Raw genomic sequence first — 26,011 nt, 5'->3', positions numbered from 1 at the left:
AGATTAGTCATTGTGTACTCTGGAGTAGTGGTATATTTTTGAAATATATAGATTTTTTAATCTGTATTTTTATCTTATTATCTTTTCCTTCTTAAGGGGAAAAGGGAGTAATAATATCGAGGAATATGAGTGGATCACTAATATCTGTCATCAATAAGGGTAAAAGTATTATTGGGTAAGAGTAAGTGAATTTATAAAAGAGTGAATCAGCCTGGTCCAAGGGGACCTTTTTTATATAAATATATATATATATATATATATATATATATATATATATATATATATGCATTCTTAATCTGAAGATAGTGCCAGTGTTGGGGGAGGGGGATTTTATAGGACAGCTCATTTAGTCATTTTCATAAAGCAAAAAGACTAGGGAGAGGTCATTAAATTTCAAGTCTATTTAAAGCTCTAAACAAAATAGAGATCCAAGAAGGTTCAAGGAAGCAAGAAAGCCAAGGGGGATCTGTGCCTCAAGTTGGGGGTTTATGAAAGAAAAAAGTCTTGGAACCATAGCCAGGGTGCTCTGCACCTGATCCAAAAAAGAACTTATGCCCTCCATAATTGGTGTCATCAGCAAAGCCTAATATCTCAGCTAAATCTTTTATAATAAATGGTACAAATAAGCTATTTGAATTCATTTTCAAAATATTATTGAATATATGTATAAAGTACACTAGGTAATGAGCAGATGAAAAAGAATCATATAAAGTTACTGCCTTTAAGAGGTTTATAGTCCAAGTTGTAGAGAGACAATGTTGAATTTTTTAAAAAATTAATAGGTTGGAAATAGAAGATATTAAAGGAAAAATAATCACTATGGGATGGAGTATTAAAGGAAGACTTCCTAGACAAGGTTTTTCCAATAAATAGTTGTAGATTGATTAACTGTTTGCTCTAATACGATGATCTGCAAAATGGGGGGGGTCATAAAATTTTCCCAAAAGGAATTGATTTGGCCCCAAGGTCAAGAGAAAAATACATTAAATTTCATTCTCCCCACCTCAAAGTTAATCAGGACAACTATACCACCCCCTTCAAAGTCTTCCACTCTTCTTCTTCCCACTGCTCATCTCCCCTGTGACTGCCTTGGTTAGTGGAACTCTGGGAGTGTTAAATCCTACTCAGACCCAAGCAGTCACAGCATCTGTGCAGGCAAAATTCATTGCCCCTCCTTTCTCTCAGCCTCCTTAATCCCCAGCTATTCTAGAGTACGTCATGGCTACTACTGGTGTTCCAGAAGGAGCAGGCTCTGTACTTTAGGACAGTACCTACTTTTTTTCAATTTTTTTTAGAAAAGTGAGAAGTGAGAAGAGATAGGTGTGTTTCAATGACATCATCTTTCTCCCCAAAACTCATCCCTCTTCTGAATTTTGCTATTTCCATCAAAAGTATCACTATCCTTCCAGTCCCCCAGACTATCAACCTCCCCATTATCCTTACCTTCTCACACAGCTGAAATGGTTTGTTCAGAGTTATAAATGTTCTCTTACTAAACTTGATGGCTTTTTCTCAGTCTTCATCCTTATTGACCTACCTGTGCATTTCATACTATTGATGATCCATGCCTCCTGGATGCTTACTTTCCCTTCCCCAGGTTTGCTTGACACTGCTCTCTTTTCATTATTTAATATCTATTTAAACTAAGAAATAATTTCTCATTTTTTTGTTGGAATATCATCCATCCCATTGCCTATGAGTATTGCTCAAAGCCCTCAGTCCAGAGACTTATTATTTTCTCTCTGGACATCCTCTTCCTTAATAAATTCATCCATTCCTGAAGGTTCCATTATCAACTCTACAAAGAAGACTCACAAATCTATATGTCCAAACCTAATCTTTCTCAGGAGTTAAGCCCACAACTCCAGCTCCCTAGTAAAGGTTTTGAGCATCTTAAATTCAACACTTCCTTAACAGAACTAATTTATCTTTTTTCCCAATATGTATATGCATATGTATATGTATATGTATATGTATATGTATATGTATATGTATATGTATATGTATATGTATATGATGTATATGTATATGTATATGTATATGTATATGTATATGTATATGTATATGTATATGTATATGTATATGTATATGTATATGTATATGTATATGTATATGTATATGTATATGTATATGTATATGTAGCACTTCGTTATCCTCTTTACCACACAGGTTTTCCTCTTTGAAATTATCCTAGAATTCCTGCTTTCCTTTATCGTATACTTGATGAATTTTGTCATTTCTACCTCCACAACATGTCTCACATTCATTTCTTTCTCTCATTCCACAGTCACCACTCTAGTTCAAGCCTATCACCTCTCACCTAGATTATTGCAAAAAGTTTCTAATTGTCACCCTGCCTATTCATCATCTGCCACATAGCTTCCAAAGTGATTTTCCTAAATCTCAGGTCAGATCAACCCACTTCCATCCATAATAAATGTCATGGCCTGCTATTGACACTAAAATCAATATTATTCCATCTTTATCTCTTTTTTTAATATTTACTTTTTATACAAGTTTATAAAATACAATTATAACAGTAGTGACCTTAGATAATTTATAAATAAGCAAATAATATAGTGGGAGTATACATTCAAAAATTTCATTTGCTTTGGGTTTTGATCTTTTATTGATAATTGTAAATGATAAAAAAAAAAAACTAGCCAATTGAGCTAATCAACCATTCAGTAAGAAATTAACAAATTGAGGTACAAAACCTTCTAGTAAATTTAGTCGGGTTAAAAAAACCAAACTAATTGTTTAACTAGTTACCTGTTCAAATTTTGCCAAGTCATCAAATCAGTAATGATATTGTGTGTTAGTAGGTAGATGATCACTACTTTTATTTCAATCCTTTTGAAAAGTTGGATTCATTGAATATTTATGACAAATTTATATTGGCCCTTAAATTTCCAAAGGAACACCTACATTGATTCTTCTTCCTTCCTTCTCCTGTCTAATTCTGGCTCCCAGTTCCTTTTCTGTTCAGTACTACTGAAAAATTGGTTTCACTGAGTCAATGAAGGGTAGAGGAAACAGAAATAGAAAATGTAGGTATCTGACTGGTCCACAGCCTTGTTCAGGCTACCCAACACTGGACTGGATGGTTTCTAAGGTGCATCTAAAAATCCATCATTTGAGGTTGGATTCATAATAAGGCAATCATTTTAATTCAATTCAGCACCTACTAAACAGTAGTAAGTAGAGAAATGAGATGATTATCTGTACAATTCAAGCTTAAAAACCCACAAGTACCAATCAGGCCTCAAAGTCCTGTGGCTACAGTCTGCCACAAAGTTTTTAATCCAATAGTTGCCTCAATTCTCTACTTTTTTTTTGCTTGTAGAGTACATGACTACTGTGACTGAATCCTGCTTTGTGAATATTATCTCTCTTATATACAAAAATAAAAATTAAGGCAGCCAGAAGAGTTCAAAGGTCTTATCTCTTGAGGATGAAGTAACTGAACTAAGAGACTTACAGTCAACTATTAGTAGCATGAAGACATAAATAAATATATGTATGTGTATGTGTATATCTGTATGTATATGTGTATGTGTATGTGTATGCCTATATGTATATGTATATGATATATATGCATATGTATATGATGTATATGTATGTGTGTATGTGTATGTGTATATGTATATGTATATGTATATGTATATCTATATCTATATCTATATCTATATCTATATCTATATGTATAATAAAGCTATGCTTAGAAAGGACAGGATTCAAGTCCTGCCATTCACACTTACCAGCCCTGTGACCATGGGAAAATCAGTGGACCTCCCCAAAACTCAGACAATTCCATAAGACTCATCTGCTAAACTGTACACAAGTACACAGGTTCCATCTTTGTGGTGGGAGGAATTGGCACACCAACAAAATAATATCGTCATCATCATAATCATAATCATTCTTAGTAGAGATAATGATAACCTCATTTTTACATGACTTGCCCTATGAATTTACAGCACCTTAGATCTAGAAGGAATATTTGTCCAAAGATGTCATTTTACAAATGAGAAAGCCAAGACTCACAGAGGTATAGAACTGACTTCTCCAAGGTCATACAGCAAGTGAGTTGTCGATATAAGACAAGAACCCAGTCTAGTGTTCCTACAACAGTTGAAGTAGCATTTTATCTCCTTGGAGTTCCCATTGGTTTATTTAAATGCCAGGGGCCTAAAGCCCTCACCAAATTAATCAGTCAAGTGAATCACATTTGGTTAGCTCATAAGCAAAAAGAGTAAAATAAATAAATGCATTTGCCTCCTTATAATTGCATTTCATTATGCCTGCCTATCCCCTCTGGACTGCCATAAACAATTCTTCTCCTTCACTGGTGTACACAAATGCTCATAGATTGTCATCAAGTCCCTCTTAGTTATAATTTGGAAAATCTCTGCCTAGTTAATTCCTTTTATCTTTCCTCCTCGTCAGTCCCTCCAGCTCTTAATCATTTTTGTTGCCCGTCTCTGAATCGTTTCTAATTTTCTTATAGTGTTTTAATGCAACTTTTATATAGTAAATAAACACTTTAAGGATTGCTGATTACTTAGTAAATTTGTTCCTCAAATATTATTACTTTAGCAGATTTGAGCTAGAAGGAAAGGGAAAGAACAGTAGGGAAAAGAATAGTCCCCAATCAAAATAAAGTGCTTTGATATTGAACCAACTGCCACAACAGAGGTCAGGTTAGTACTTTAAAGGTTGGCTATTGAATATAATAGTCAATGCTCTGCAAAAGTGAAATGTAAATAACTGGAAACCAGCCCATGTTTATGTGTGTGTGTGTTTATATGATGTCTAACTAACCATCTCAAATTCAGGTCTTTAAGGGAAAGAACAATTAGCAAACTAATACAATGGGTTATACTTTTGTTTATCCTTTCATTCTAAGAGTTTCTTCAGGGCAGGAACTATCATGGCACATAGCAAGAGGGCTTAATAAATTGCTTGTTCAATTAATTCTGTCTTTTGATTAGGACTCTTTTAAGTCAAAACATATTAGTTGAACTTGGCTTAATTAAGCAAAATTAGAGAAATATGGAAATGCAAATATTTTTTCATGTGCTAAGGGACATAATCAACATAAAAGATATGTGAACAATTCATCTTCAGAACATAAACTTTGAATAAAAGCCCAAATGGTGAATGTGCTTCACTAAGGAGTAGTCCCCTAGAATTGTCATCTTTAGTCATAATAAATTTTTGTTGATTGTTCTTCATTCTTGAAGAGAACCAATGACATCAGCAAGGTGATGTCTTGACTTGCAAGTAAATTGGATTTAAGTGAGGTAGGGCTGTGAAAAGTCTTTTCCAACAAATTTTGGTGAAGATCAGAGAAGTGTGCTTCATTCACATATATGCCCTTGAGAAGGAACACTCTAAAAAGTTCAGCCAAAAAAAAAGGCTAAATTTCTCTTTCCAGATTTAATCTGGAACTGCCCAGGTCTTTTATCAGAATTATTTAAGACTTCACCTGGACTGCCCAGGAAACCCTTTACCTATACAATTTACATTTATTTCACTTCCCACAATTCATCACTCTTCTCCTTAGCAAGCAAAGACAAATCTCGAAAAGTGTTATATGACAAAAGCTTAAGGGGAGATTTTAATTAAAAAACAAAGCAACAGAGCTTTATTTTTCCCCTTCCTAACCACCTCCCCTTCCTCCTATTTCTCACAATCTTTTTTCCTTCATATTACCATTCCCCACTACTGCATTAAAAAGTATCAGTAGTTAAGAAAATATCAATTTATTAATTCATATCTAGAATTAATGATGTACATTTTCCATCCAATAACAGATTTTTTAAAAAATAGTAATTTCCATCAATATCTTTCTTACTTGGTGAAGTAACCTTAGAAAAATATGAAGTTTCTTTAGAGTAGAAGCCAGGAGCTAAGCATTAATATTAATGCTACACCAAGGTATCCCCTCAAAAACTTTCTACTTTTCAGAGACTTTTCTGGATTCCCTCATTTCAGCATATCTTCCTATTAAAGCATCTCAGTCCCATCTCACATTGCTTACATTATTCTTTTATGTGTCTTTTACCCTAATTAACCTTTTTTTTTCCATCTGAATAACTGATAGTATTGCCCTTCCTACCTTAACCCCTCTCAGGGGTGCTTGCTTTACTAACCCTAATTAAACTTAAATTGGCAGGATTTTATTAGCAAAAAGTTTGGCAAAAAGGTGACCTCCACTTAATCATATGACTAAGTATTAGGCTCTTAGGAAAGAACATCCCTTAGAGAGGATAAAAAGGAAAAGAATCTTGGCCTTCTTCCCAGAGGGGTTTTACCTTTAAGACCATTTTCAACACAATGGAGGGAGTAGTTGCTTTTAAACTTTCTGCTTCCTCCTCTCTTGAGGCTTGGCTTTTTATGTCTAATCTTAACTATTTTTTTAAATTACAGAAGGAAGTATCTATCCCAACTTAAGCCAAATATCACCAGAGACCATAGGGTCCCTCCCCAACATTTATGAAATGTGAACCTATTATATTAGAACTACAAGAACCTTTGTTGCCTAGGCTGGAGAAGGTGCCTAGGTTTGAGTCATGGGAAGATACAAATAGAGTTAGAAGGGAGCTCAGAAGCCATCTACCTCCCTTATAGTTTCAAAGAACAGATATTCATTGAAATATAAGTATTATAGAAAGTTTTCCCAACTTTAGGATCTCATCAACGTGGATATCCCTTCCGGGAGTACAGATAGAATATCTAATCCATGCCTTGAGATTTGTACCTCTCTCATTCATGTCCTTTTTCCCTAGGGATCCAACCAACAAGCTAGGACCTTCCTTTGTGTCTTTTGACTTACAGAAGACTACAAGCACAGTATAATTATCCCTTGTCCTGCAAACTAAACGATTTCCTGTCTCTATCATATGCCTCTGCGATGATTTCTTTTATACCACCTCTTGTAGTATAAGATCATTGACAATGTGATTCAGTCTACTTGTCCATAGTATCATCTCTTTCTTTGCGTAATACTCAATTCTGATTCTTCCTAAATCTTGTTTTTCCATGATTCTCACTCATACAGCCTCATCAAGCAAAAGTGCATTTAAAGAGCTGTGTAGAAGAAAGATTATACTAGCTTTTCATGCCCCAGAATGTAGAATTAGGCACCAATTAGTAAAATTTTCCAAGATAAATATTTAAACCACAATTATGAAACAATTCTAATAATAGCTAGATTTATGTATCACTTTGCAAATATCATTTCATTTGATTTTTACAATCAATCTGAAAGGTAGGTTGGCTGTATTATCTCCATTTTGCAGATGAGAAAACTGAGGCAGACAGAAGTGACTTTCCCAGAATCACACAGGTAATAAGTATCTGAGGCAGAATTTGAATTCATCTTCCTGACTGTTCCATGCTCTATCCACAGCATCAACTAGCTGCGTAATGATTAAAGTCATCCTAAGGCTTTCAGGGAAGGGGGTCGGTTCTCTTATAACAGGAGGTCTTCAGATACACTAGATGCTTTCTCTTCAGTTCCTAGAGAGGGAATTTCTGTTCAAGTATGAGTTGCATTAGCCTCTGAGACCCCTTTCAGTTCTTGTTTTATTGTTTCTAGGAGTTCTTAGATGCATTTCCCCAATTCTTGAACTCTCACCGTCAAGCAACTGTCTATAGGAGATATTAGTGTTATATCCCTTTGTATATGAATTATGGCTTCAAAATTTCATCCACTCCATTTCCAACCTGAGGCTGAGTCTCTATAGATGTTGAGTTTTATTTATTTGTTTGTTTGTTTATTTATTTATTTTTGCAAGGCAATGGGGTTAAGTGGCTTGCCCAAGGTCAACCAGCTAGATAATTATTAAGTGTCTGAGGCCAGATTTGAACTCAGGTTTTTCTGACTCCAGGGTCAGTGCTCTATCCATTGTGCTACCTAGCCACCCCAATGCTGAATTTCTAAAGAATCTTACCAATTTAATTCTATTGGGTTGATCTGAATCCACTGAGTTTCAAACCAAGCTCTGCAAACTCATTTTTCCCTCCTTCACTTGTCCAATGACTCAATAATGTAATCTTTCACCATAAAGTTTTGTATAAGCTTTATATTATTTGCTTTTTATTACAATTTATATTTGCCCTTGGCTGCCATATTTATATGACAAGGAGATCAAGAACTATTTGGTTAATTAGTTTGTAAACCCTTTTGATCTCTTGTGGTACTTGAATGTCTTTAAAAGATAGGATGTCTTTGTTGTTATCTGTTCCTCTTAGACACACACACACACACATACACACACACACACACAGGCAAAGAAATACAAAGGCACACACACAGACTTTCAATGTAAATTATTTGTTGGGTAAAAGAGAGTTGCTTTAAACTACTTTCAACATTTTCTAATTATCATTCTTTTCTAGTTTGGCATTAATTTTTATCTTTGCTCCAACAAATATGTGGGCTGACCATAAACAAAGTTATTTTGAGAAGTGACTTATACATCAGTAATAATTTCCTTTATATTGAATTATAGTCAATTGTATTTCTGTGACACCTTTGTGTACTCAAATTATCCATTGCCACCCAACCTTTTTAATGAAAAAATGTTTATAATACATATATACACAAAAATAAAATGGAAATATTTTAACATAATTATTATACATATATAGCCTATATCAGATTACTTGCTATCAAGGGGAGTGGGAAAGAAACAGAGGGAGAAAGAAAAAATATGGAACTCAAAATCTTACGAAAAAATGAATGTTGAAAACTATCTTTGCATATAGGTAGAAAAAATTGATTAAATAAAAATAATAATGCACATATGCACATGAGACTCCTTTATTGGCTATAAGCCTTCAGTGTTTTTCATTTCTTGATCCTGAGTTATATTTTCTAATTCATTTTTCACTCTCCATCTACATACTCATCTTTGCCCTGAAGTTACTGCTTTTTAAAATAGACACTGATGTGATTAAGAGATCGCATCTGTGAACTTTATCTATCTTCTCATTCTCTGAAATCATGTGGAAACATAATTTGCAACTATCTTCCTATGGTCTTTTAGTCATGAACACTTCAAGACAAGGTGAGCAAGTCTCATTTGGAATGGTGCTTCTTTTTGCTTTGAGATGTTTGTACATGCAGTAAAATCAATCTTTATTTGGCCATCCAAGATCCATCAACCTCTGGGTCATTCTCTCATTTAGCTGCAACTTTCTTCTCTCTTTTCTGGCTTCATTTTTAGCAAGAATGGCAAGAATTGGGGCAGCTAGGTGGTACAGAGGATAGAGCACCGGTCCTGGAGGCAGGAAGATTTGAGTTCAAATTCAACCTCAGACAATAATTGCCTCACTGTGTGACCTTGGGCAAGTCACTTAACCCCATTGTCTTAAAAAAAGGAATGTCAAGGATGAAATGGTTCAGTTCCTATAAAACCATGCCCTTTCTGTTATTTGAACAAGGCTCTCACACATGTTTATGAATAATTAAGTTCATAGTTGAGAAGCAGCATAGAATAGTAAATAGACAGGTGTCCTCAGAGACATAAAGAGTTGGATTCAATCATGTCTTTTCATATGCTGTTTGTGTAATGACCTCTTAGTACCCCCAGACAACTATTATTATTATTATCAATATATAAATATAATTACTTATAATAATCTTATAGCTTCCTCAGTAAGTAGAATGCCTGCCCTGAAGTCAGAAGGACCTGAGTTCAAATCCAACCTCAGAAACTTACTTTGTCACCTTGGGCAAATCACTTAACCCTGTTTACCTCACATCCAGGACTATTTCCAGTCATCTTGATTCATATCTGGTATACTGGACCCAGATGGTTCTGGAGGAGAAAGGGAATGGTGACTTAGCTCAGTACCCCCTTCATCTAAATCCAATTCATATGCATGCCATGGCATCACCTCCCTGATATCATGGTCTTCTTTGAGAATGAAGTATAAGTGACAGCTAGGTGGTGCAGTGGATAGAGCACCTGCCCTGGAGTCAGGAGGAGATCAGTTCAAATCAGACTTCAGACATTTAGTAATTGCCTAACTATTCCTTGCTTGCACTTAACCTCATTGTCTTAAATATTTTTTTTAAAAGAGAATGAAGACAAACATATCATCATCAAAAAGATTCAGTAAAAGAACAAAGAGAATAGAGAGGAACACCTCACTTGGAGTTCTCTATGCTGATGAAAATCAAGTCCAGATTGTTTCTTAGCATGGACTCTCCACCTCCCTTCAACCACTCTAACTCCATCAGTGTAGTAGAATAATTGAATCCTCCATGTACCTCTTTATATGTGCTTTCTCCTCCATTTGAAGGTAGACTCATTGAAATCAGTAGTCTTTTTTCCCCTTTTGTGTGTGTGTGTGTGTGTGTGTGTGTGTGTGTGTGTGTGTGTCTATGTGTTTATGAAAATTCATGGCACTAGTCAAAAAACATTATCAAGATGAGTGTAGGGGCGGCTAGGTGGTGCAGTGGATAAAGCACCAGCCTTGGAGTTAGGAGTATCTGGGTTCAAATCCCGTCACAGACACTTAATAATTACCTAGCTGTGTGGCCTTGGGCAAGTCACTTAACCCCGTTTGCCTTGCAAAAACCTAAAGAAAAAAAAAGATGAGTGTAGAGGAAACAAAGAAAGGTTACCAAAAAAAAAACCCCTCTCTCAAATGTTTGTTACTTAATTAAATATCATATTGTATTTCACTCTCTTTTGAATGTTGTTAGAGCCAAAATGTCTTTGGAATGTTTCATCACTTCTATATATCTTTTTAATCAAATTAACCCTTTTTAAAAATAGAATTAAATCTAATTAAGATCTAACACTTTTAAATCTAAGTTGGTCAATGAATTCCCCTGCTACCTCATCAGTGTCTTTATCAAAGGATCTCGGGATTGTAGATTTAAAGCTGGAAGAGACCAGAAAGCAATCAGAAGTACAATGTCAATGCTTCAAAGATAAGAAACTTGTATTCCCTCAAAGGAGGCACTGGGTAGAGTGTGAGATTGGAGGGGTGGGGATGGGGAGGAACAGTACCTGCTATTTGTTAAGAATAAAGGAAGTGGGGCAGCTAGGTGGCATAGTGGATAAAGCACCCGCCCTGGAGTCAGGAGGACCTGGGTTCAAATCCGGTCTCAGACACTTAATAATTACCTAGCTGTGTGGCCTTGGTGGCCTTGGGCAAGCCACTTAACCCTATTTGCCTTGCAAAAATCCTAAAAACAAAACAAAAACAAAAGAATAAAGGAAGTTAGGGGCAGCTAGGTGTCACAGTGGATAGTGCACCAGGAGGAGTCAGGAGGACCTGAGTTCAAATTTGAACTTAGACACTTAATAATTACCTAGCTGTGTGACCTTGGCCAAGTGCCACTTAACCCCATTGCCTTGCCAAAATAATAATAATAATAATAATAATAATAATAATAATAATAATAATAATAATAATAAAGGAAGATAAAGTTAGGAAGTCACTGGGAGCCTGAAATGTGGGGTCAATGGGGGGGGGGGATAATTACTATGAGGGGAAAAGGGTCCAGAAAGAATCAGTTAAAACAAACTTCCTGACTTCAGGAGTTTCTGAAGAATGCCTCTGTCCATACTCAGAGGACTCCTAATTATGAAGAGCCCCCAAAAAAAGACATTTCATGGCCAAATTATTTCTGTCATCATAAGACTACAACTGATGAAATTTCAGTCCCGTCTATTTTTTTTCTTCCTGTTCTCTTCATGTGTTTGTTTTCTCCCTGCCAGAATGGGAAGGATGAGATTTATTTCCTTCACTGAGTTTAGTTCACTGTTCAGTTTAATTCATTAAAATCACTTAAATAACCACTGGATGCACAGCACCCACTGGATGCATAGCACCCCCTCAGCAGACACTAGTTTTCTAAGTCCTCTTATCATTTCTGCAAGGTACCAGCAAAGCCCAAACTTTGAAAGCAAAGACTCTAATTGCATATGTTCCAATTTCCTTTTTTAGTCTGTCTCACTTCCCATTCTAAAGTTAGCACTACAGTCTACAGCATGTGGCATCTATGATAGGGATCTGTAAGGCCATTTATTCCAGTGCCCAAGTTTCACAGTGAATTGGAATAACCTAAGAAGCAACATTAAAGTAGCTACATCCTTTCACAGCAGTTCTGTGAAACCTTTTCTAGTTGGACTGTCCAATGTACAATTTTCAAAGCATCCATGCCAGGCCTAGTGACACCCCACAAATGGTACAGGCTTTTTGCACTCCCTCTGAAGGGGCCCTCAGGCTTCTAATAGGCCCAAAAAAGAATATAGGCAAACAATGGACCAAGATAGAGAGCCAAATCCACTCATTTCTTGCCTTTCCTAAATTTAAGGAAGGTTACCTCTATCTAAGGTTTCCAGGGTCAGTACCTCAGGTGATAAATGAAATATGAGTAGATAAGTGTAGAGTAAGTTTACAACCATCAATGAGAGGACCGAGTCTGAGAAGAGTAAACCAAGCATGAGGATAAGCTTTCATTGAGAAGGACAAAAATAGAAAGGGATAGCAAGAAGACTATCTAGAGGAGGTCTCACAAGCCTGGTGGATATTTCAACTGATTCAATCAGTAGACCTAGTTCAGACCCCCCAGTCTCTCATAGATCAGAGGACATGGACGTTTGTCCTCCTTATTATCCATGGTTTCTCTATCACGCACCTCTGACGACACTTCTCCCCTAAAGCCCATCCAGTTAGAATGAAAAGGGTTTATGACTTATTTTAAAACATGTCTTCCCCAGAGAATATAATGGTCAGGCAAAAAGAGTGGGAGAAAATACTGTATAGATACAAGCATGAGGCTAGCATAATAAATCATTTATTCTTACTCTAATCATTAAACCCAGCAGTGATCTCATAAAATCACAGAATATTGAATAGAAGAATGTGGGAGATCATTAGAAAGCATGTTCCTGCCCATATTCCCCCTTCTGACAGATAAGAAAATAGAAACCTGGGAATAGTAATCGATTTAGTCAAGATCATACACAGCTAGTTAGAGGTAGAGTTCAAACCAGTCTAATGACTCCCAAATAAAGTGTTTTCTTTTTCTATTACATCACTTCTTAAAGGCAAACCAAGTGTCATATGAGTTTCAACTACAGTTTATACGGAATTTTCACTTGCAATTACATGTACATTTCTGAGTCCCCCAACTCTATCATGTCTCAGAATTCTTCATAGCAAAGACAAAAAATGATGCTGTTTATAGAGTGAAAACCACTGTATTTCATCATACTTCAAATGTGATATAGTGAAAAGAACACTGGATTCGAAGTTAAAAGACCTGGGTCCTAATTCATATTCTACCACTGTGTTGTCTATTCGACTAGGTCTCTGTTTACTCATCTGTAAAATGAAGGGCTTGGACAAACTCTAACATCTCTTCCATGAATTCTATTCATAGAATAATAAGCACAGTGTAGGCTTTCTCTAAGAGCAGACTGCTCTCTCAGCTTCTGTAGCAGAAAGAATTACAAAGGAATATCACCACCTTCCCTGATATGAGAAACAAGATGAGAAGAATTATGAGAATATTCCCTTGGCTCATCACTTTCCTCCTGCCCCTGGTGTCATAAAAAAAGGCCCATGTCCAATTGAGCTCTAAAAATAAACATTTCCCAATGGTTCCCCTCCCCTCCCACCTATCCCCTCCCCCCACCTCACCTCCTTCAGACTCCAATATAGATGACAAAATTTTTTCTGGACTCTTTCAATGTGACTCCTGCCCTTGCAATCCAATTTGGAACTCTCCTATATAAAGTCTGAACCAGGGATGACCTTAATGAAAAGTAGAGCAAGAACTTTTATACAGGTGATTGGAATAAATTTGTAACCAAAAGATATTTCACTTACCATGGTCTAAATTCCATAATTTGTGGGCTGTCTCTTTGGTTTGAGCAATATTCACTCTGGGCACCTCTTTAAAATTCAAATATCCCTGGGAAAGGAGAATGCTGTTGCCACCTTAGTATGAAAAAGCTTATTAAACTATGTTTCTTTGTGACTGAGTTCCAAGAGCAAAAGAAGCAGGAAAAGACAGAAACAGCATCTAAAAGGCATAGGGAAAAAGAACAGAAGAATATTTTGCCTCATGCCAGTGCCAGCCCTTGACTAAAGCCCAGCAAGAATTCTGACCCAATTGGATGATACCCAGGCTACAACAATAATGTCCCTTTATAATACAATAATAAAGACAATATTTATAAAATATGATAATTATAAAACATTTTAGAGTTTGCAAGACATTTTACTTATATATGTTATTTTACTTATATATATTATTTTAAAACATGTCTGCCCTAAAGAATATAATGGTCAGGCAAAATAGTTGAAGAAAATACTTTATAGACACAAGCATGAGGCTAGCATAATAAATCATTTATTCTTACTCTAATCATTAAACCCAGCAGTGATCTCATAAAATATGATAATTGTAAAAATATGATGAGAAATGATAAGAGAACTTAGAAAACTAGTGTCTGCCGAGAGGGTGCTATGCATCCAGTGGGTGCTGTGCAACCAGTGGTTGTTTAAGTGATTTTAAAGAATTAAGCTGAACAGTGAACTGATTAAGTTCTAGCATGATTCCCATTTTACAGATGGGAAACTGAAACTCACAAAGGCTACATAACTTGCCCTGAGTTACACAGCTACTATGCTTCTGTGACAGAGCAAAGCTCAGGTGTTTTAGACTTTTGCATTGTCTCTACTGAAGTCTTTATGAATTAATTACCATTAATTCACTTGGGATTTACAACAAGCCTGTGAATCAAACAGGGGAGATATTATTGTCCTAATTTAACAGAGAAAAAAAACAGAGTTCAGATAAATTAAATGACTTGTGTCCAGCATCATACAATAAAGCTATGGCAGAATACAAATCTAAAACCTTATCTGATTACCAATGCAATGCTCTTTTACATCAAAAATCTAGTAGGCATCCTTGCCAGGGTTTTATTTCCTTCCACTCCAATAGGGTCTCTTCTCTAAATATCACCAGTAGATACAGTTGGCAATATAAGGGGTAAGGGGACACACAAACAACTTAGCTTTAATTTTGCAAAAGCTGAATTCCCCTGACAACAAGCCTCATACTATATGGTATTCTCCAAGGTACTTTACAGTGTCAGCCATGTTTCTCTCTCCACTAAGATGTCACTTTTTTCATCTGGGAGGAATTTGGTTCTTTCCCTCACAGCACTGAAAGATTTTCCCCTATATTGAAGTTGTTCTTGGGATCCAATAGTCACCGGGCCTAACACTGTCTTCTGATCTCATTCCAGCAAAGGCAGAATCTTAACAGTCATGTACTATGAACCATGACTAACTGAGGGTAAGGAAGGGGGGGAAGGGGGAAAGATATTAGCTCCCTGTATCATGTATGAAGAACTAAGCTAAGCATTTCATTGATATTTATTTAATTTTCACAATGTATAATAAATGCAGCAATCAGTTATAGATATATGTATATATATGTAATATAGTCATATGTGTATACTAGTGGCAAGGTAAACTTTTATTGCAAAGGACATGAGGAAATAGAAGGAAAATTAGGAGCCTACTTAGAATAGGTCTCATCACATGACTACCATAACAATATCTGAAGTCATTTACCTCATCTATAAAATTGGTATAATAAAAGAGTTATACATAAACATAAACATGTGTGTATGTGTTTATACATATATATATATATATATATATATAATATATATATATATATATATACATGTGTGTTAAGGATGTGTGGTTTTTCCTGTTTGAAAAAAATAGGTTAAGTCACCTCCTACATACAGGCTGTTGGGGTTTTTTTGGAGGGAAGAACAAAGCTCTTCATATCTCTGGAGGTCAGTTTCTTTTTTCTGTAAAATGAGCAGATTGTGCTAGATAATCTCCAGGATAGAATTAGCCAAATATAGCATTCTGTAGATCAAACTGTGTGACATTTGGCAAGTCATTTAAGCATTCTGAATCTGTTTCCTCATCTACAAAATGGGTATAATTACAGTTCAACACCGTTATTCCTTCTCCATTGCAATTTTCTTCTCAGTTTCAAAATATTGGAGATTGGTAAAAGAAATTAAATGATAATTTGGGGGGGTAGTTTTGCAGAAGCTGCAAACAACACACAAAAGTCAGAAAATGAGACAGCAAAAAGATTTAGAACCTCAGAAATGTATAAGGTATAAGTATAGTCTTGCATAATATCAACCCAAATTTTATAATAAGTGCTATAACCACTCCATAAAAGAAAAACATCACACTTCTCTGATATGAAAGGAGGGCCAAAAAATTTTATGTGGCTTTTCCAAACTGAGAGGATTCCATACTCATAAAGCCTGAGCTGTGGAAAGGATAAATTTCTCTCTCACAGGAGTGTTGTGAAGATCAAATAATGTATCTAAATAGTTAAATGAGTTATTGTTATCCCTGATCTGAACCAGACTACAACCTAGTTGGAAACACAGAAAAAGGAATATTAAACAATGAATGGCTAAGTGTTCAATGAATGTGATCATTTAGATTATACAAATACTTAAGGTTAAGAAATCATACCAAAGTCCATGTAGTGGTCTTGTAAATGGATTGTAAATGGCTTAAAGGACAATATAGTTAATATTATGACCTATCACTATTGGATCACTTCCAGTCTTTTCTTCTTGCCCTTGGATTTGGCATCTGGCAGTTTCACACATTAATTAAACTTCTTGACTTCCTACAGCCAATCAAGGAACCATATTCCAATCATGTTTGCCCCTTCTGAATAATGAAACCAGGTTTCTCTCTGAAAGCTAAGGTATAAGCTCCTTAATGATAACCATTAATTCATTTTTGGTTTGTATCCCAGAATTTATCATAGTACCTGCTGCATACTTGATATTTAGTAATTACTTATTGGTAGATAGACTGATGCCCCCCCCCCCATTCCTATGCCCTATTTTCTGAAATTTCTCCAATTGGGAATCCTTATCCTTTTTTTTTTAGGGTTTTTTTTTTTTTGGTAAGCCAAATAGGGTTAAGTGGCTTGCCCAAGGCCACACAGCTAGGTAATTATTAAGTGTCTGAGGCCAGATTTGAACTCAGGTCCTCCTGACTCCAGGGCCAGTGCTCTGTGCACTGTGCCACCTAGCCTCCCCCTTTATCCTCTTAAATGACCCTCTGCTATGCACTGCTGAGCTGGAGTCAACAATGAATTTCCCACCTGCCCATTGGCTGAGGTTCATTTAGTCACAATTGACCCTTCAGGTACTTCTAAGGTTCCCTTGGAATACTATAGTACAGAAAGAAAGAATGCTTCCACTTGCTATGGTCGGATGAAGCTTCATGAGATAAATGGAAGTTCAGCTGTGTCTAGAGGATGGGTAGATTTTCTAAAGATGGGCTTTCCAGGCAGAGAATAATATGTATGAGGAGGCAAAGGCAGGAATTATCATGGTGTGTCCAGCATAAAGCAGGTATTCCAACCTGGTTAGATTGAAAATTTGAATAAATTCTTTTTAAATAAATTCTTTTTTTTTAGGTTTTTGCAAGGCAAATGGGGTTAAGTGGCTTGCCTAAGGCCACATAGCTAGGTAATTATTAAATGTCTGAGACCGGATTTGAACCCAGGTACTCCTGACTTCAGGGCCAGTGCTTTATCCATTGTGCCACCTAGCTGCCCTAGATTGAAAATTTGTAGAGAGAAGAAGTAAGCTATGACGTTGGAAAAGTTGAGTGATGCAAACTGTGAAGGACTTTAAATGTCAACATAAATGGTTAGACCCAAATCCTATGAGTAGTATGAGGACATAAAGAAATTGTGAATTGGGAAGGTTGCAGTATATGGTCATATGCCTGATTATATCTAAATATTGTTTTCTTGAAGTGACTGGATTAGTTCCAGACTCTGACATAAAGAATAAGGAGCTGAGTTTCCAAGAGGTCAGATGAAAGTGAGCCTGGAACTAAATGACCATCTCATGAAATATAGGAGTAATTGGGATGAAGAGCATGTGGATCTTAACTGCTCAGTACAATGTGATCATTATTGTAATGAAGAGCCAAAAGACATCCAGATTATTCCCCTCTCCAAATAGCTTTATTTGTCCTGAAATGTCCATAATTCTAATCACAAAATCAATGACTCGAGAGTTTGGAAGGAACTTGAGAGGGCATCTGGTTCATCCCCAACCTGAAGGCTTAATTCCCTCTATCATAAACACCCCTGACAAGTGATCATCTTCCTTAAAGTCAGTCTCCAATTTTATAAAATTCATTAGCTCCTGAGGTGATCCATTTCATTTGTGGGCTACTCTACTTGTTAGGAAGTTGCTTCTATCAAGCCGCAATCTGCCTATTTGTAACTCCCATTTATTGTTTCTAGTTCTGCTCCTTAAGGCTAACCACTCTTCACTTCAAATACTTGGAGATATTGATCATCCCTTCCCCCAAAATCTCTTCTCCTTGGTAATCAAATTCATGAAACACAAGGAAATTAAGGGTAGTCAGAAGTTAACATGAGAATTGAAGGGATGCTCATCATTTGGAAATGGCTGAACAAATTATTGTATTTGAATGTGATTGTTATTGTTCTGGAAGAAAGTATGAGCAGTTGGACTTTAGAAAAGCTTGGAAAAACTTGCATGAACTGATGCTGAGTGAAATGAGCAGAACCAGAAAAACATTAAACACATTAGCAGCTATATTGTGAGATGATCAACTGTGATGGACTCAGTTCTCTCAGCAGTCCAATAATCAAGGACAATCTTGAGAGACGTATTAGGGAAAATGCCATCCACACCCAGAGAAAAAACTATGGAGCTTGAATGCAGAGTAAAGAATACTAGAATCATTTTTTATAACTTCTGTTTCTTTTTTTCTTTCTTTCTCATAAATTTTCCCTGGTTATTTCTAAATCTTCTTTTACAATATGACTTATATGGAAATATGCTCAACACAACTGTACAAGTAACCTATATCAGTTTATTTACTTCCATGAGGAGGGAAGCAGGAAGGGAGGGTGGCAGAAAAATGTGGAACTCAAAAGTTTACAGATAGATGAATGTTGAAAATTATCTTTGCAATTGAACAAAATAAAATAAAATAAAAAATTTAATTTAAAAATAAGAAAAAAGTTAACAGAGCAAACCACATCTTGCTGAGTCAATCAGAAACATTCTCAGATGTCAAGGGAAATCCTTTCATTACATAGTTATAGTGAAAGTAGAAGGATATTTTTTCTCTCCCCTTTACTTTTTCGCCCAAGCAAGTCTATCTATATTCATGGGGGGAGGGGTATTTTGTTTACTTGTAAACAAGAATATTTTATTAATGTAAAAAAAACATTTGTACAAAATGAGAATAAAAAACAAATTAAAAAAAAGAAAGAAAGTAGAAGGATAAAAAAGAGACTAGGATCATAGGAGACACAAACTAGAATGGATCCCTCATTTTACTTAGGAGGCTGTGGAAGCCATAAGGAGCACAATAAATTCATACTTAGGTCCACTGATCTGAACACTCTGCTCTGCACTTTTAATGAAGCAGGAACACAAGTGTCAAAGAGAAAGGGATAATGACCAACATCTCTCCTATCCCCCTTAAAACTAATGAGGCCCAGGGCAGGAGCTCATTCTTTATACAGGTCAGTTAGGTGTTGGTACCATGGTCATAAGCTCCTCTCCTGACCCCATTCCATTAACCAGCAAGTTGGAGATCTAGTGAAAAAAAGGAATGACTCAACTGCAGCTGCATCTCCTTGCTGCATCCAGAGCATCAGATTATGTATAATAATCATCCTTGCTATTACAAAGATTTTAATGTTTCAGAATTCTTTTTCCTACATTCAGTCTTAAAACAATTTTAATAACCTCCAAAGTCTAGTTCATCTCACCTTCTCCATGAAGGCCTTATTACTTTCCCCAGTTTTCAGTGATCTCCTCTGACCATCCAGAATCCTCACCTCTAATTGGTTCTTAACACATATTGCCTTGATTTGCTAATTATCTTTTGAGTAGTACATGACTTTTCCTCCCAAGTGAGACTGCAGTAACAAGGACAAGTCATATTTCTATAAGGCTTCAAAAATTAAAAAACATTGGAAAGAAAGCAACTCAACAACCTCAGGAATTATGTTGAACAAATTCTAATGTCTCCACTATACAAATGAAAAAAGTCCATCTTCAAAAAAGTTGCCCACGTGCGGTCACTGTTTAGCACTAGAGACCCGAATTGAACCCAGATCTACAAATTTCAGCTTCAGACTTGTTCCAGGACACTGTACATACTAAGGACAAAAATAAAATATTACATGAAGAATCATCTCCAGATTACAGCAAATTTCATTCCCATACTTTAAGGGGTAACACCTTTTTAGGAGTAGGGCAGTGACTGTGGAGGCTCTACACTGAGGACAACTGTGTGCTGATAGCTGGTGCTTCAAAGACAAGAAATAGATCATCTATAAAGTATATACATGTGGTTCTGTGTATATCCATACATACATATGTTTGTGTGTGCTTGAAATCAACCTGAACTTCCTTATACAAGCAAATCAGAGAAAAAAAATGTGTTGCTTTCTACTTTTCTCCACCCCAAACAAGCTACCTAACTTCCTTCCATATTCTTTTTTTCACTTAAGTTTGTTCTTAACCTTCATTTCAATCTAATTTCACCTGGATATAAATGATAAACAGGGTGGTGAGAAGAGGGGGTGGAGTGTGGGGGAAGCAATAGTGGACAATGTGTTTTTGACAGACCCTTTTCCCTGAGGTCCATTCATTTAGCCTCCAATGAATGGTTTGCTTCCCTGGAGTCTGTCTCTCCCACAATACTTGCACATTCAATAAAGGTTTGTTAAATGATTGAATCTAACAGAAACTCCAGTTTATGTAACCCAAAAGCAATGTTTTAACTAAGGACAGTTGTGAAAAGTTATATAGCAATACTAGAGAATGGTCTGATATTTTGAATTAGTCAGGTTTCAATAGCAGAGATTTCTCCCCACCCCACTTCCTCTTCCAATGGCCTTTGCCATCTAGGACTCAGGTCACTTTCTCCTGCAGAAAGACACTTCCCTCCTCCTCTGGGAGTGTAGGTTGTAATGTGATAATGGGCCGGACTCTCACCATATGGAGTCCTTTCAAGGACTAGAAGTGTCATTATGCATATGGTGTAATTCTGCTGATCAGCCCCTGGAGAAATCCTCCACATCTGGATGGTTAATTATCATTGTACCATTCCTTTTTCTGACCAGTCTGATGCCGGCTCCATGCTCTACTTACAGAAACAGCGTGGAGCATCCATTTGTCCCCTTCTCACTTTCAAACCTTAGAAACTTCATTTAAAATCTCCTAATGCAGTTATAGTCTGATGAGATATAAGAGTAAAGTGATTTTCTGGGTCATAATGAATTGGGCTCACTAAGGATATTGAGACTAAAATGGAATACCTTCTTACTGATCCCTGACTGACCTGTTCCCAGGAACATTTTCCACTGCAGATGCTCACCCCAATTCTTACTCTTCCTACCTCCAGTGTATTTTACAGGCTGTCATGGGTACAAGGCACTTTATAGATCATTTCATGAAACTTTTTCATTTAAAAGATGAGGCAATGCAGCCCTATAGAGGGGAAGTAATTGTCCAAGGTCACATATTCAGTTAGTGGTACTCAATAAATCTTGACTCCTTAGATTTATTCTGTGCTAAGGCATCACTAACATCCTGTTTCTCAGAGCTTTCTTTATTGTTCCCTATCATGGAGTTTATTATTAAAGGCTGTTGTTCAGTCATTTTCAGTAATGTCCAATTCTTCATAATCGCATTTAAGGTTTTCTTGGCAAAGATACCAGAGTGGTTTGCCATTACCTTCTTCACCTCCTCTTTCAGATGAGGAAACTGAAGCCAACAGGGTTAAGTGACTTGAGGAATATCACATAGTCAGATTTAAACTCCGTTTTTCTTGACTCCAGGTCCAGAGCTCTCCTACTTACTATAGGTTCAAATCCTGTTTCTTCTACTTACTAACTTTGTGACCTTCAAAATATTGCTTGAAATTCTCTAGTTCTTCAAGCTATTTCAAATTCTCTCCCATTTCTTTCTTCTATGAAATGAAAGGGATAGATTGGGTTGTATCTTTGGTCCTTTCTATGCCTAAATACCATAAATGAGTAGAATCTGATCTTACATATTTAGGCAGTCACAGAATCATTTAAAGATTTCCAAGATAATAACTGTAACCTCAATTGTTTGCCCATGTTAGATAACATGGTGGCAGCAATTCTTCCCTTCATTGATATGACTTTCTCCCTTTGGGTTCTGTTTAATATTGCAAATGCTAATATTGAATTAATACTATAATTTTATTGACTCAAAATGGCCAGGAAACCTAAAAACAATAGAGAAAACTGATTTAAAAAGTACTGGGGGGGATCTGAGAGAAGGGAAAGGGATGTGGGAAGGTGGAGAAATACTGCCAACTTCCCAATTTTGTCATGGCCTGTCCTAGTGAAAAAAATCAAGAGAAGCCTCCTCCAGAGCATTTTAACTGATCTTTTCTTATTTTTTATACCAGATTCCCTTAGTCAACACCTGGAGGGTCTCAAACTTGTTGGAAACAAAGATCAAGTTGAAGTTGAAGAGGAAATACTCAAGAGTCTAAACATGGTGCTTCAAGCTGTAACCGGAGACCGTTAAGTATAATTCACATATTGACAGAATTTGGGAGTCTTGGAGTCAGAATGGACTACAAGAGTGTTTTTATACCAAACACCTTTTGTTGTTCAGCCATGTCTGATTCTTTGTGATCTCATTTGAGTTTCGTGTTTGTTTGTCTATGTTTTTGCAAAAATACTGGAATGGATTACCATTTCCTTCTTCAGCTCATTTTACAAATGATGAAACTAAGTCAGAAGGGGTTAAGGACTTAGTTTAGGGTGCATAGAAAGTAAGTGTCTGGGGCCAGATTCAGTCCCAGGAAGATGAGTCTTCCTGACTTGGGTCACAGAACTTTAATCATTGAACCATTTAGTTGCCCTGCAAGGGACCTCAGGGACTCTGTAATGCCTGAATAGGGATGATCTTGTTAAGAGCTATCCAGTCTCTTTAGGATGATCTCCAGGCCTGGGATGCCATCTTCCAAGGCAGCCCATTCTGCTTCTGGGAAGCTTTAAATTTAAATACAATATTCCTACAGCAAACTAACTTCTCCCCTCTCCCCACCCTCACCCCCATTACTTAACAAGTACTGCTAAACTGAAAAAAAAAAAGACATAATCCCTTTCTCATAAAACAGCCCTCCAAAAATGTAAAGAGAGCTTTCATGCCCTTCCTGGTATCTTATCTTTTTCAGGTTAAAAATTCCAGCAACCAATCCCCATAGACAGGATCATGAGCTCCTTCACCATCCTGGTCACCACCTTGTAGATGCTGCCCAGTTTGTCTATGTACTTTAAAGCAACAACATACTCCAATGTCCCAGACATGGCTTAACCTAGGCAGAGAAGAGCAGAACTATCACTTCCCTTATTCTTAACACTTTGCTTTTTTTCATGAAATCTAAATATTTATTAACATTTTATTCTGTTTTGTCTCACTACTGATTGATATTGAACTAAATCAGCTAAATTGAATGATCAATTATAAACCCCAGATCATTTTCCCATGAAGTCTTAACTAGTCACATCTCTCTAATCATGTAAATATGTAATTGATTTTTTTCTCAATTCAACTATAAGACTTTAATCTGTCGGAAGTATCACTAACCTTCCAGTTATCTGTGTCCACTATCTCAGAATCATCCCTGATTCTTCCCTTTCCCTCAAATTCAATCATCTTCAAATTCAATCATCTACTGAGTTCTGCCGCTTCTATACAATACATATTTCCTCTCCACTCGGGAGCCCAATGTTCTAATAGTTCATCTTATAATAATCTTATCATTTCTCACATGTCCTGTTGCAAAGAAGGAAAGCATTTCACACAATGTCTAGCACATTTTATATAAATGTTTATTCTCTTACCAAATCCTTTTCCTAAGATATGTAAAAACATTTCTTGGGTTTTATTTTCTTAGTCTGACTCTCGCCTTCCCTCTCAAGAGTTTTATCCCATCACTCACCCTCAGGCAGGTTAACCAGGTTTGCTAGCCATTGGCCATGCACAATATTCATTCTCTCTTCTCTATATCAATGCTTCCTTTTCACCTCACCTTCCTTTCAAAATTTTGCTAGAAGCCCCTTCTCATCGCTCCTGCCTCTATTGCCCTCCCCCCACCCAGTGAAGTCCTCTCAGGGTCATCACTTTTCCATTGTCCTTCACACACTCTTACAAATACATTTATAGTAATTTTAGTGTAGCCCAAGTCACTTATTATTATTATGGACTGTGAGCTGATCATATTGCTTCTCTGGGTTTCTTTCATCATGGATAAAATAAGGGAATTAAATTCAATGACCTCTGAAGTCCCTTCCCACTCTAAATTTGTATGATTTTGTGGTTTTAGATTGATATTCTTTGTATATGGTGGAGAGGGTTTTCAGATGCACATTTAGAAAAATCCCTGCTGGGTCTGACACAGAAATGCTACCTGGATGGTTTTAATCCAGGGAATCCAGGCCATTGTTGATAAATGTCTGGCACATTATCTCAGAAAGCCTGTTTCCTTTTGAGATGGGTAAGGTGGAAGCTCCATTTATTCCTATTTTGCTTTTGTGCATTTACTTCAAGTGCTTGAGGGGAAAAAAGCTCCACAAAGTTCTCTTTTATTCTCATTCTGAGTTGTTACAGAGTAGATTTCAAAATTCATCCAGTTACCATTTCCCTGGCACTGTCATATAGAAAGAGGATTGACTGGTCCATTTGTATTCAACATTTCCACCTAGAAGCACAGGAGAGAAGTATCTGGTAGTAAAAGAACTTGACAAGCTCGTTCTTTCGTATCAGTCTGGCTCATGGGTTGAGTTATGGAGTTTGTGTGTATGTGTTTTTTATTTTTTTAATTTTTCATTGAAAGGAGCAATAATTGGCAGAGACAAAAGAAGACCAGTAACAATAACAGAAGCTGCCTCACCTGGGGAAAAGATGGATAAAGAAACAATTCCCATAAGGTTTTCCATCCTCTAATTAACCAAAGGCAAATGTGGATTTTTTTCAAAAAATTATTTCATGGTGATAGAATCTAGAAATGAACTTAATTTTTTAATCCTTCTAATAGGAAATAGGAGAAAGGCAGCATAGATAAATACAGAGTTAAGGAAACCTGGATTCAAATTCAGCCTCAAATAATCACTAAAAGTTTGACCCTAAACAAGTCAGCCCTATTATTACCATGAGTAAAATGGGAAAAAATACTAGGAACTAGTTCACAGTGTTGCAGTAAGGATCAAAGGTATCAAAAGTGCTTTCCAATCTTAAAGCAATTAATATTAGGACAAAAAGATACCCCTCAAAGATGTGAAATAATATAAGCTTTCAAGGTTGAGAAATGCAAAATACCTTCTTTTTTAAAGACTAGCTCTGCTGTTCTCATGGGGGCTGGAAGAGCAGGGACTTCTCATGGAGGTCATCATTCTATAAAGTTGATCATCAAACAGATTTGGACTACATTAGAGAAAATGGTTCTCTCCTTCTCTTCAGACTTTTCTCCATTACCTTACCAGAGTTCTCTCTTTCTCTGCCTCTCCTCCCTCTTGTCTGTCCATTGCACTGAAGGATCCTTCTACAGGCAAGGAAATCTTGAGATTTTTTATTCTTTGTATCAATTTGTTCCTAAAATCCCTTCCCCTTCCATCTCTGGTCAGGTCGGTATTTCTTTACACATTGCCAAAAAAAATACTGCAGATATCTTATAAAGGAGAGGGGTGATGTGCCTCTATAGCCTCCTCCTGCCAAAGCAAGGTCAAAGCAGTCCTAGGGCATGGATTACTAAAGAGAAAGCACCTAGAGAATTCTGAGAATCGTGGAAATGAAATTCTGGAGATTATTTTCTAAAGCAGACAAACACTTTGGCTATTTAA

The 26,011-nt window shown here is 36.4% G+C and overlaps 1 protein-coding gene across 7 annotated transcripts in view; it reads left to right on the top strand.

Annotated features, from left to right (window-relative positions):
• Positions 1–26,011, top strand: part of LOC141520986 (rap1 GTPase-GDP dissociation stimulator 1-like) — a 122,062-nt gene that overhangs the window by 53,886 nt on the left and 42,165 nt on the right. For 5 of the 7 annotated variants that reach the window (XM_074233016.1, XM_074233017.1, XM_074233019.1 and 2 more), the window contains one exon: positions 22,570–22,686. In XM_074233016.1, coding sequence (XP_074089117.1) covers positions 22,570–22,686 — 117 coding nt within the window. Of the gene's footprint in view, positions 1–17,307; positions 17,472–22,569; positions 22,687–26,011 lie in introns of those variants that run through there. The other 2 variants (XM_074233014.1, XM_074233021.1) reach the window with 1 other exon arrangement.

Source organism: Macrotis lagotis, chromosome 4, assembly GCF_037893015.1.
Source record: "Macrotis lagotis isolate mMagLag1 chromosome 4, bilby.v1.9.chrom.fasta, whole genome shotgun sequence".
Taxonomy (NCBI): Eukaryota; Metazoa; Chordata; class Mammalia; order Peramelemorphia; family Peramelidae; genus Macrotis; species Macrotis lagotis.
This window is presented reverse-complemented; position numbering and strand designations above follow the sequence as displayed.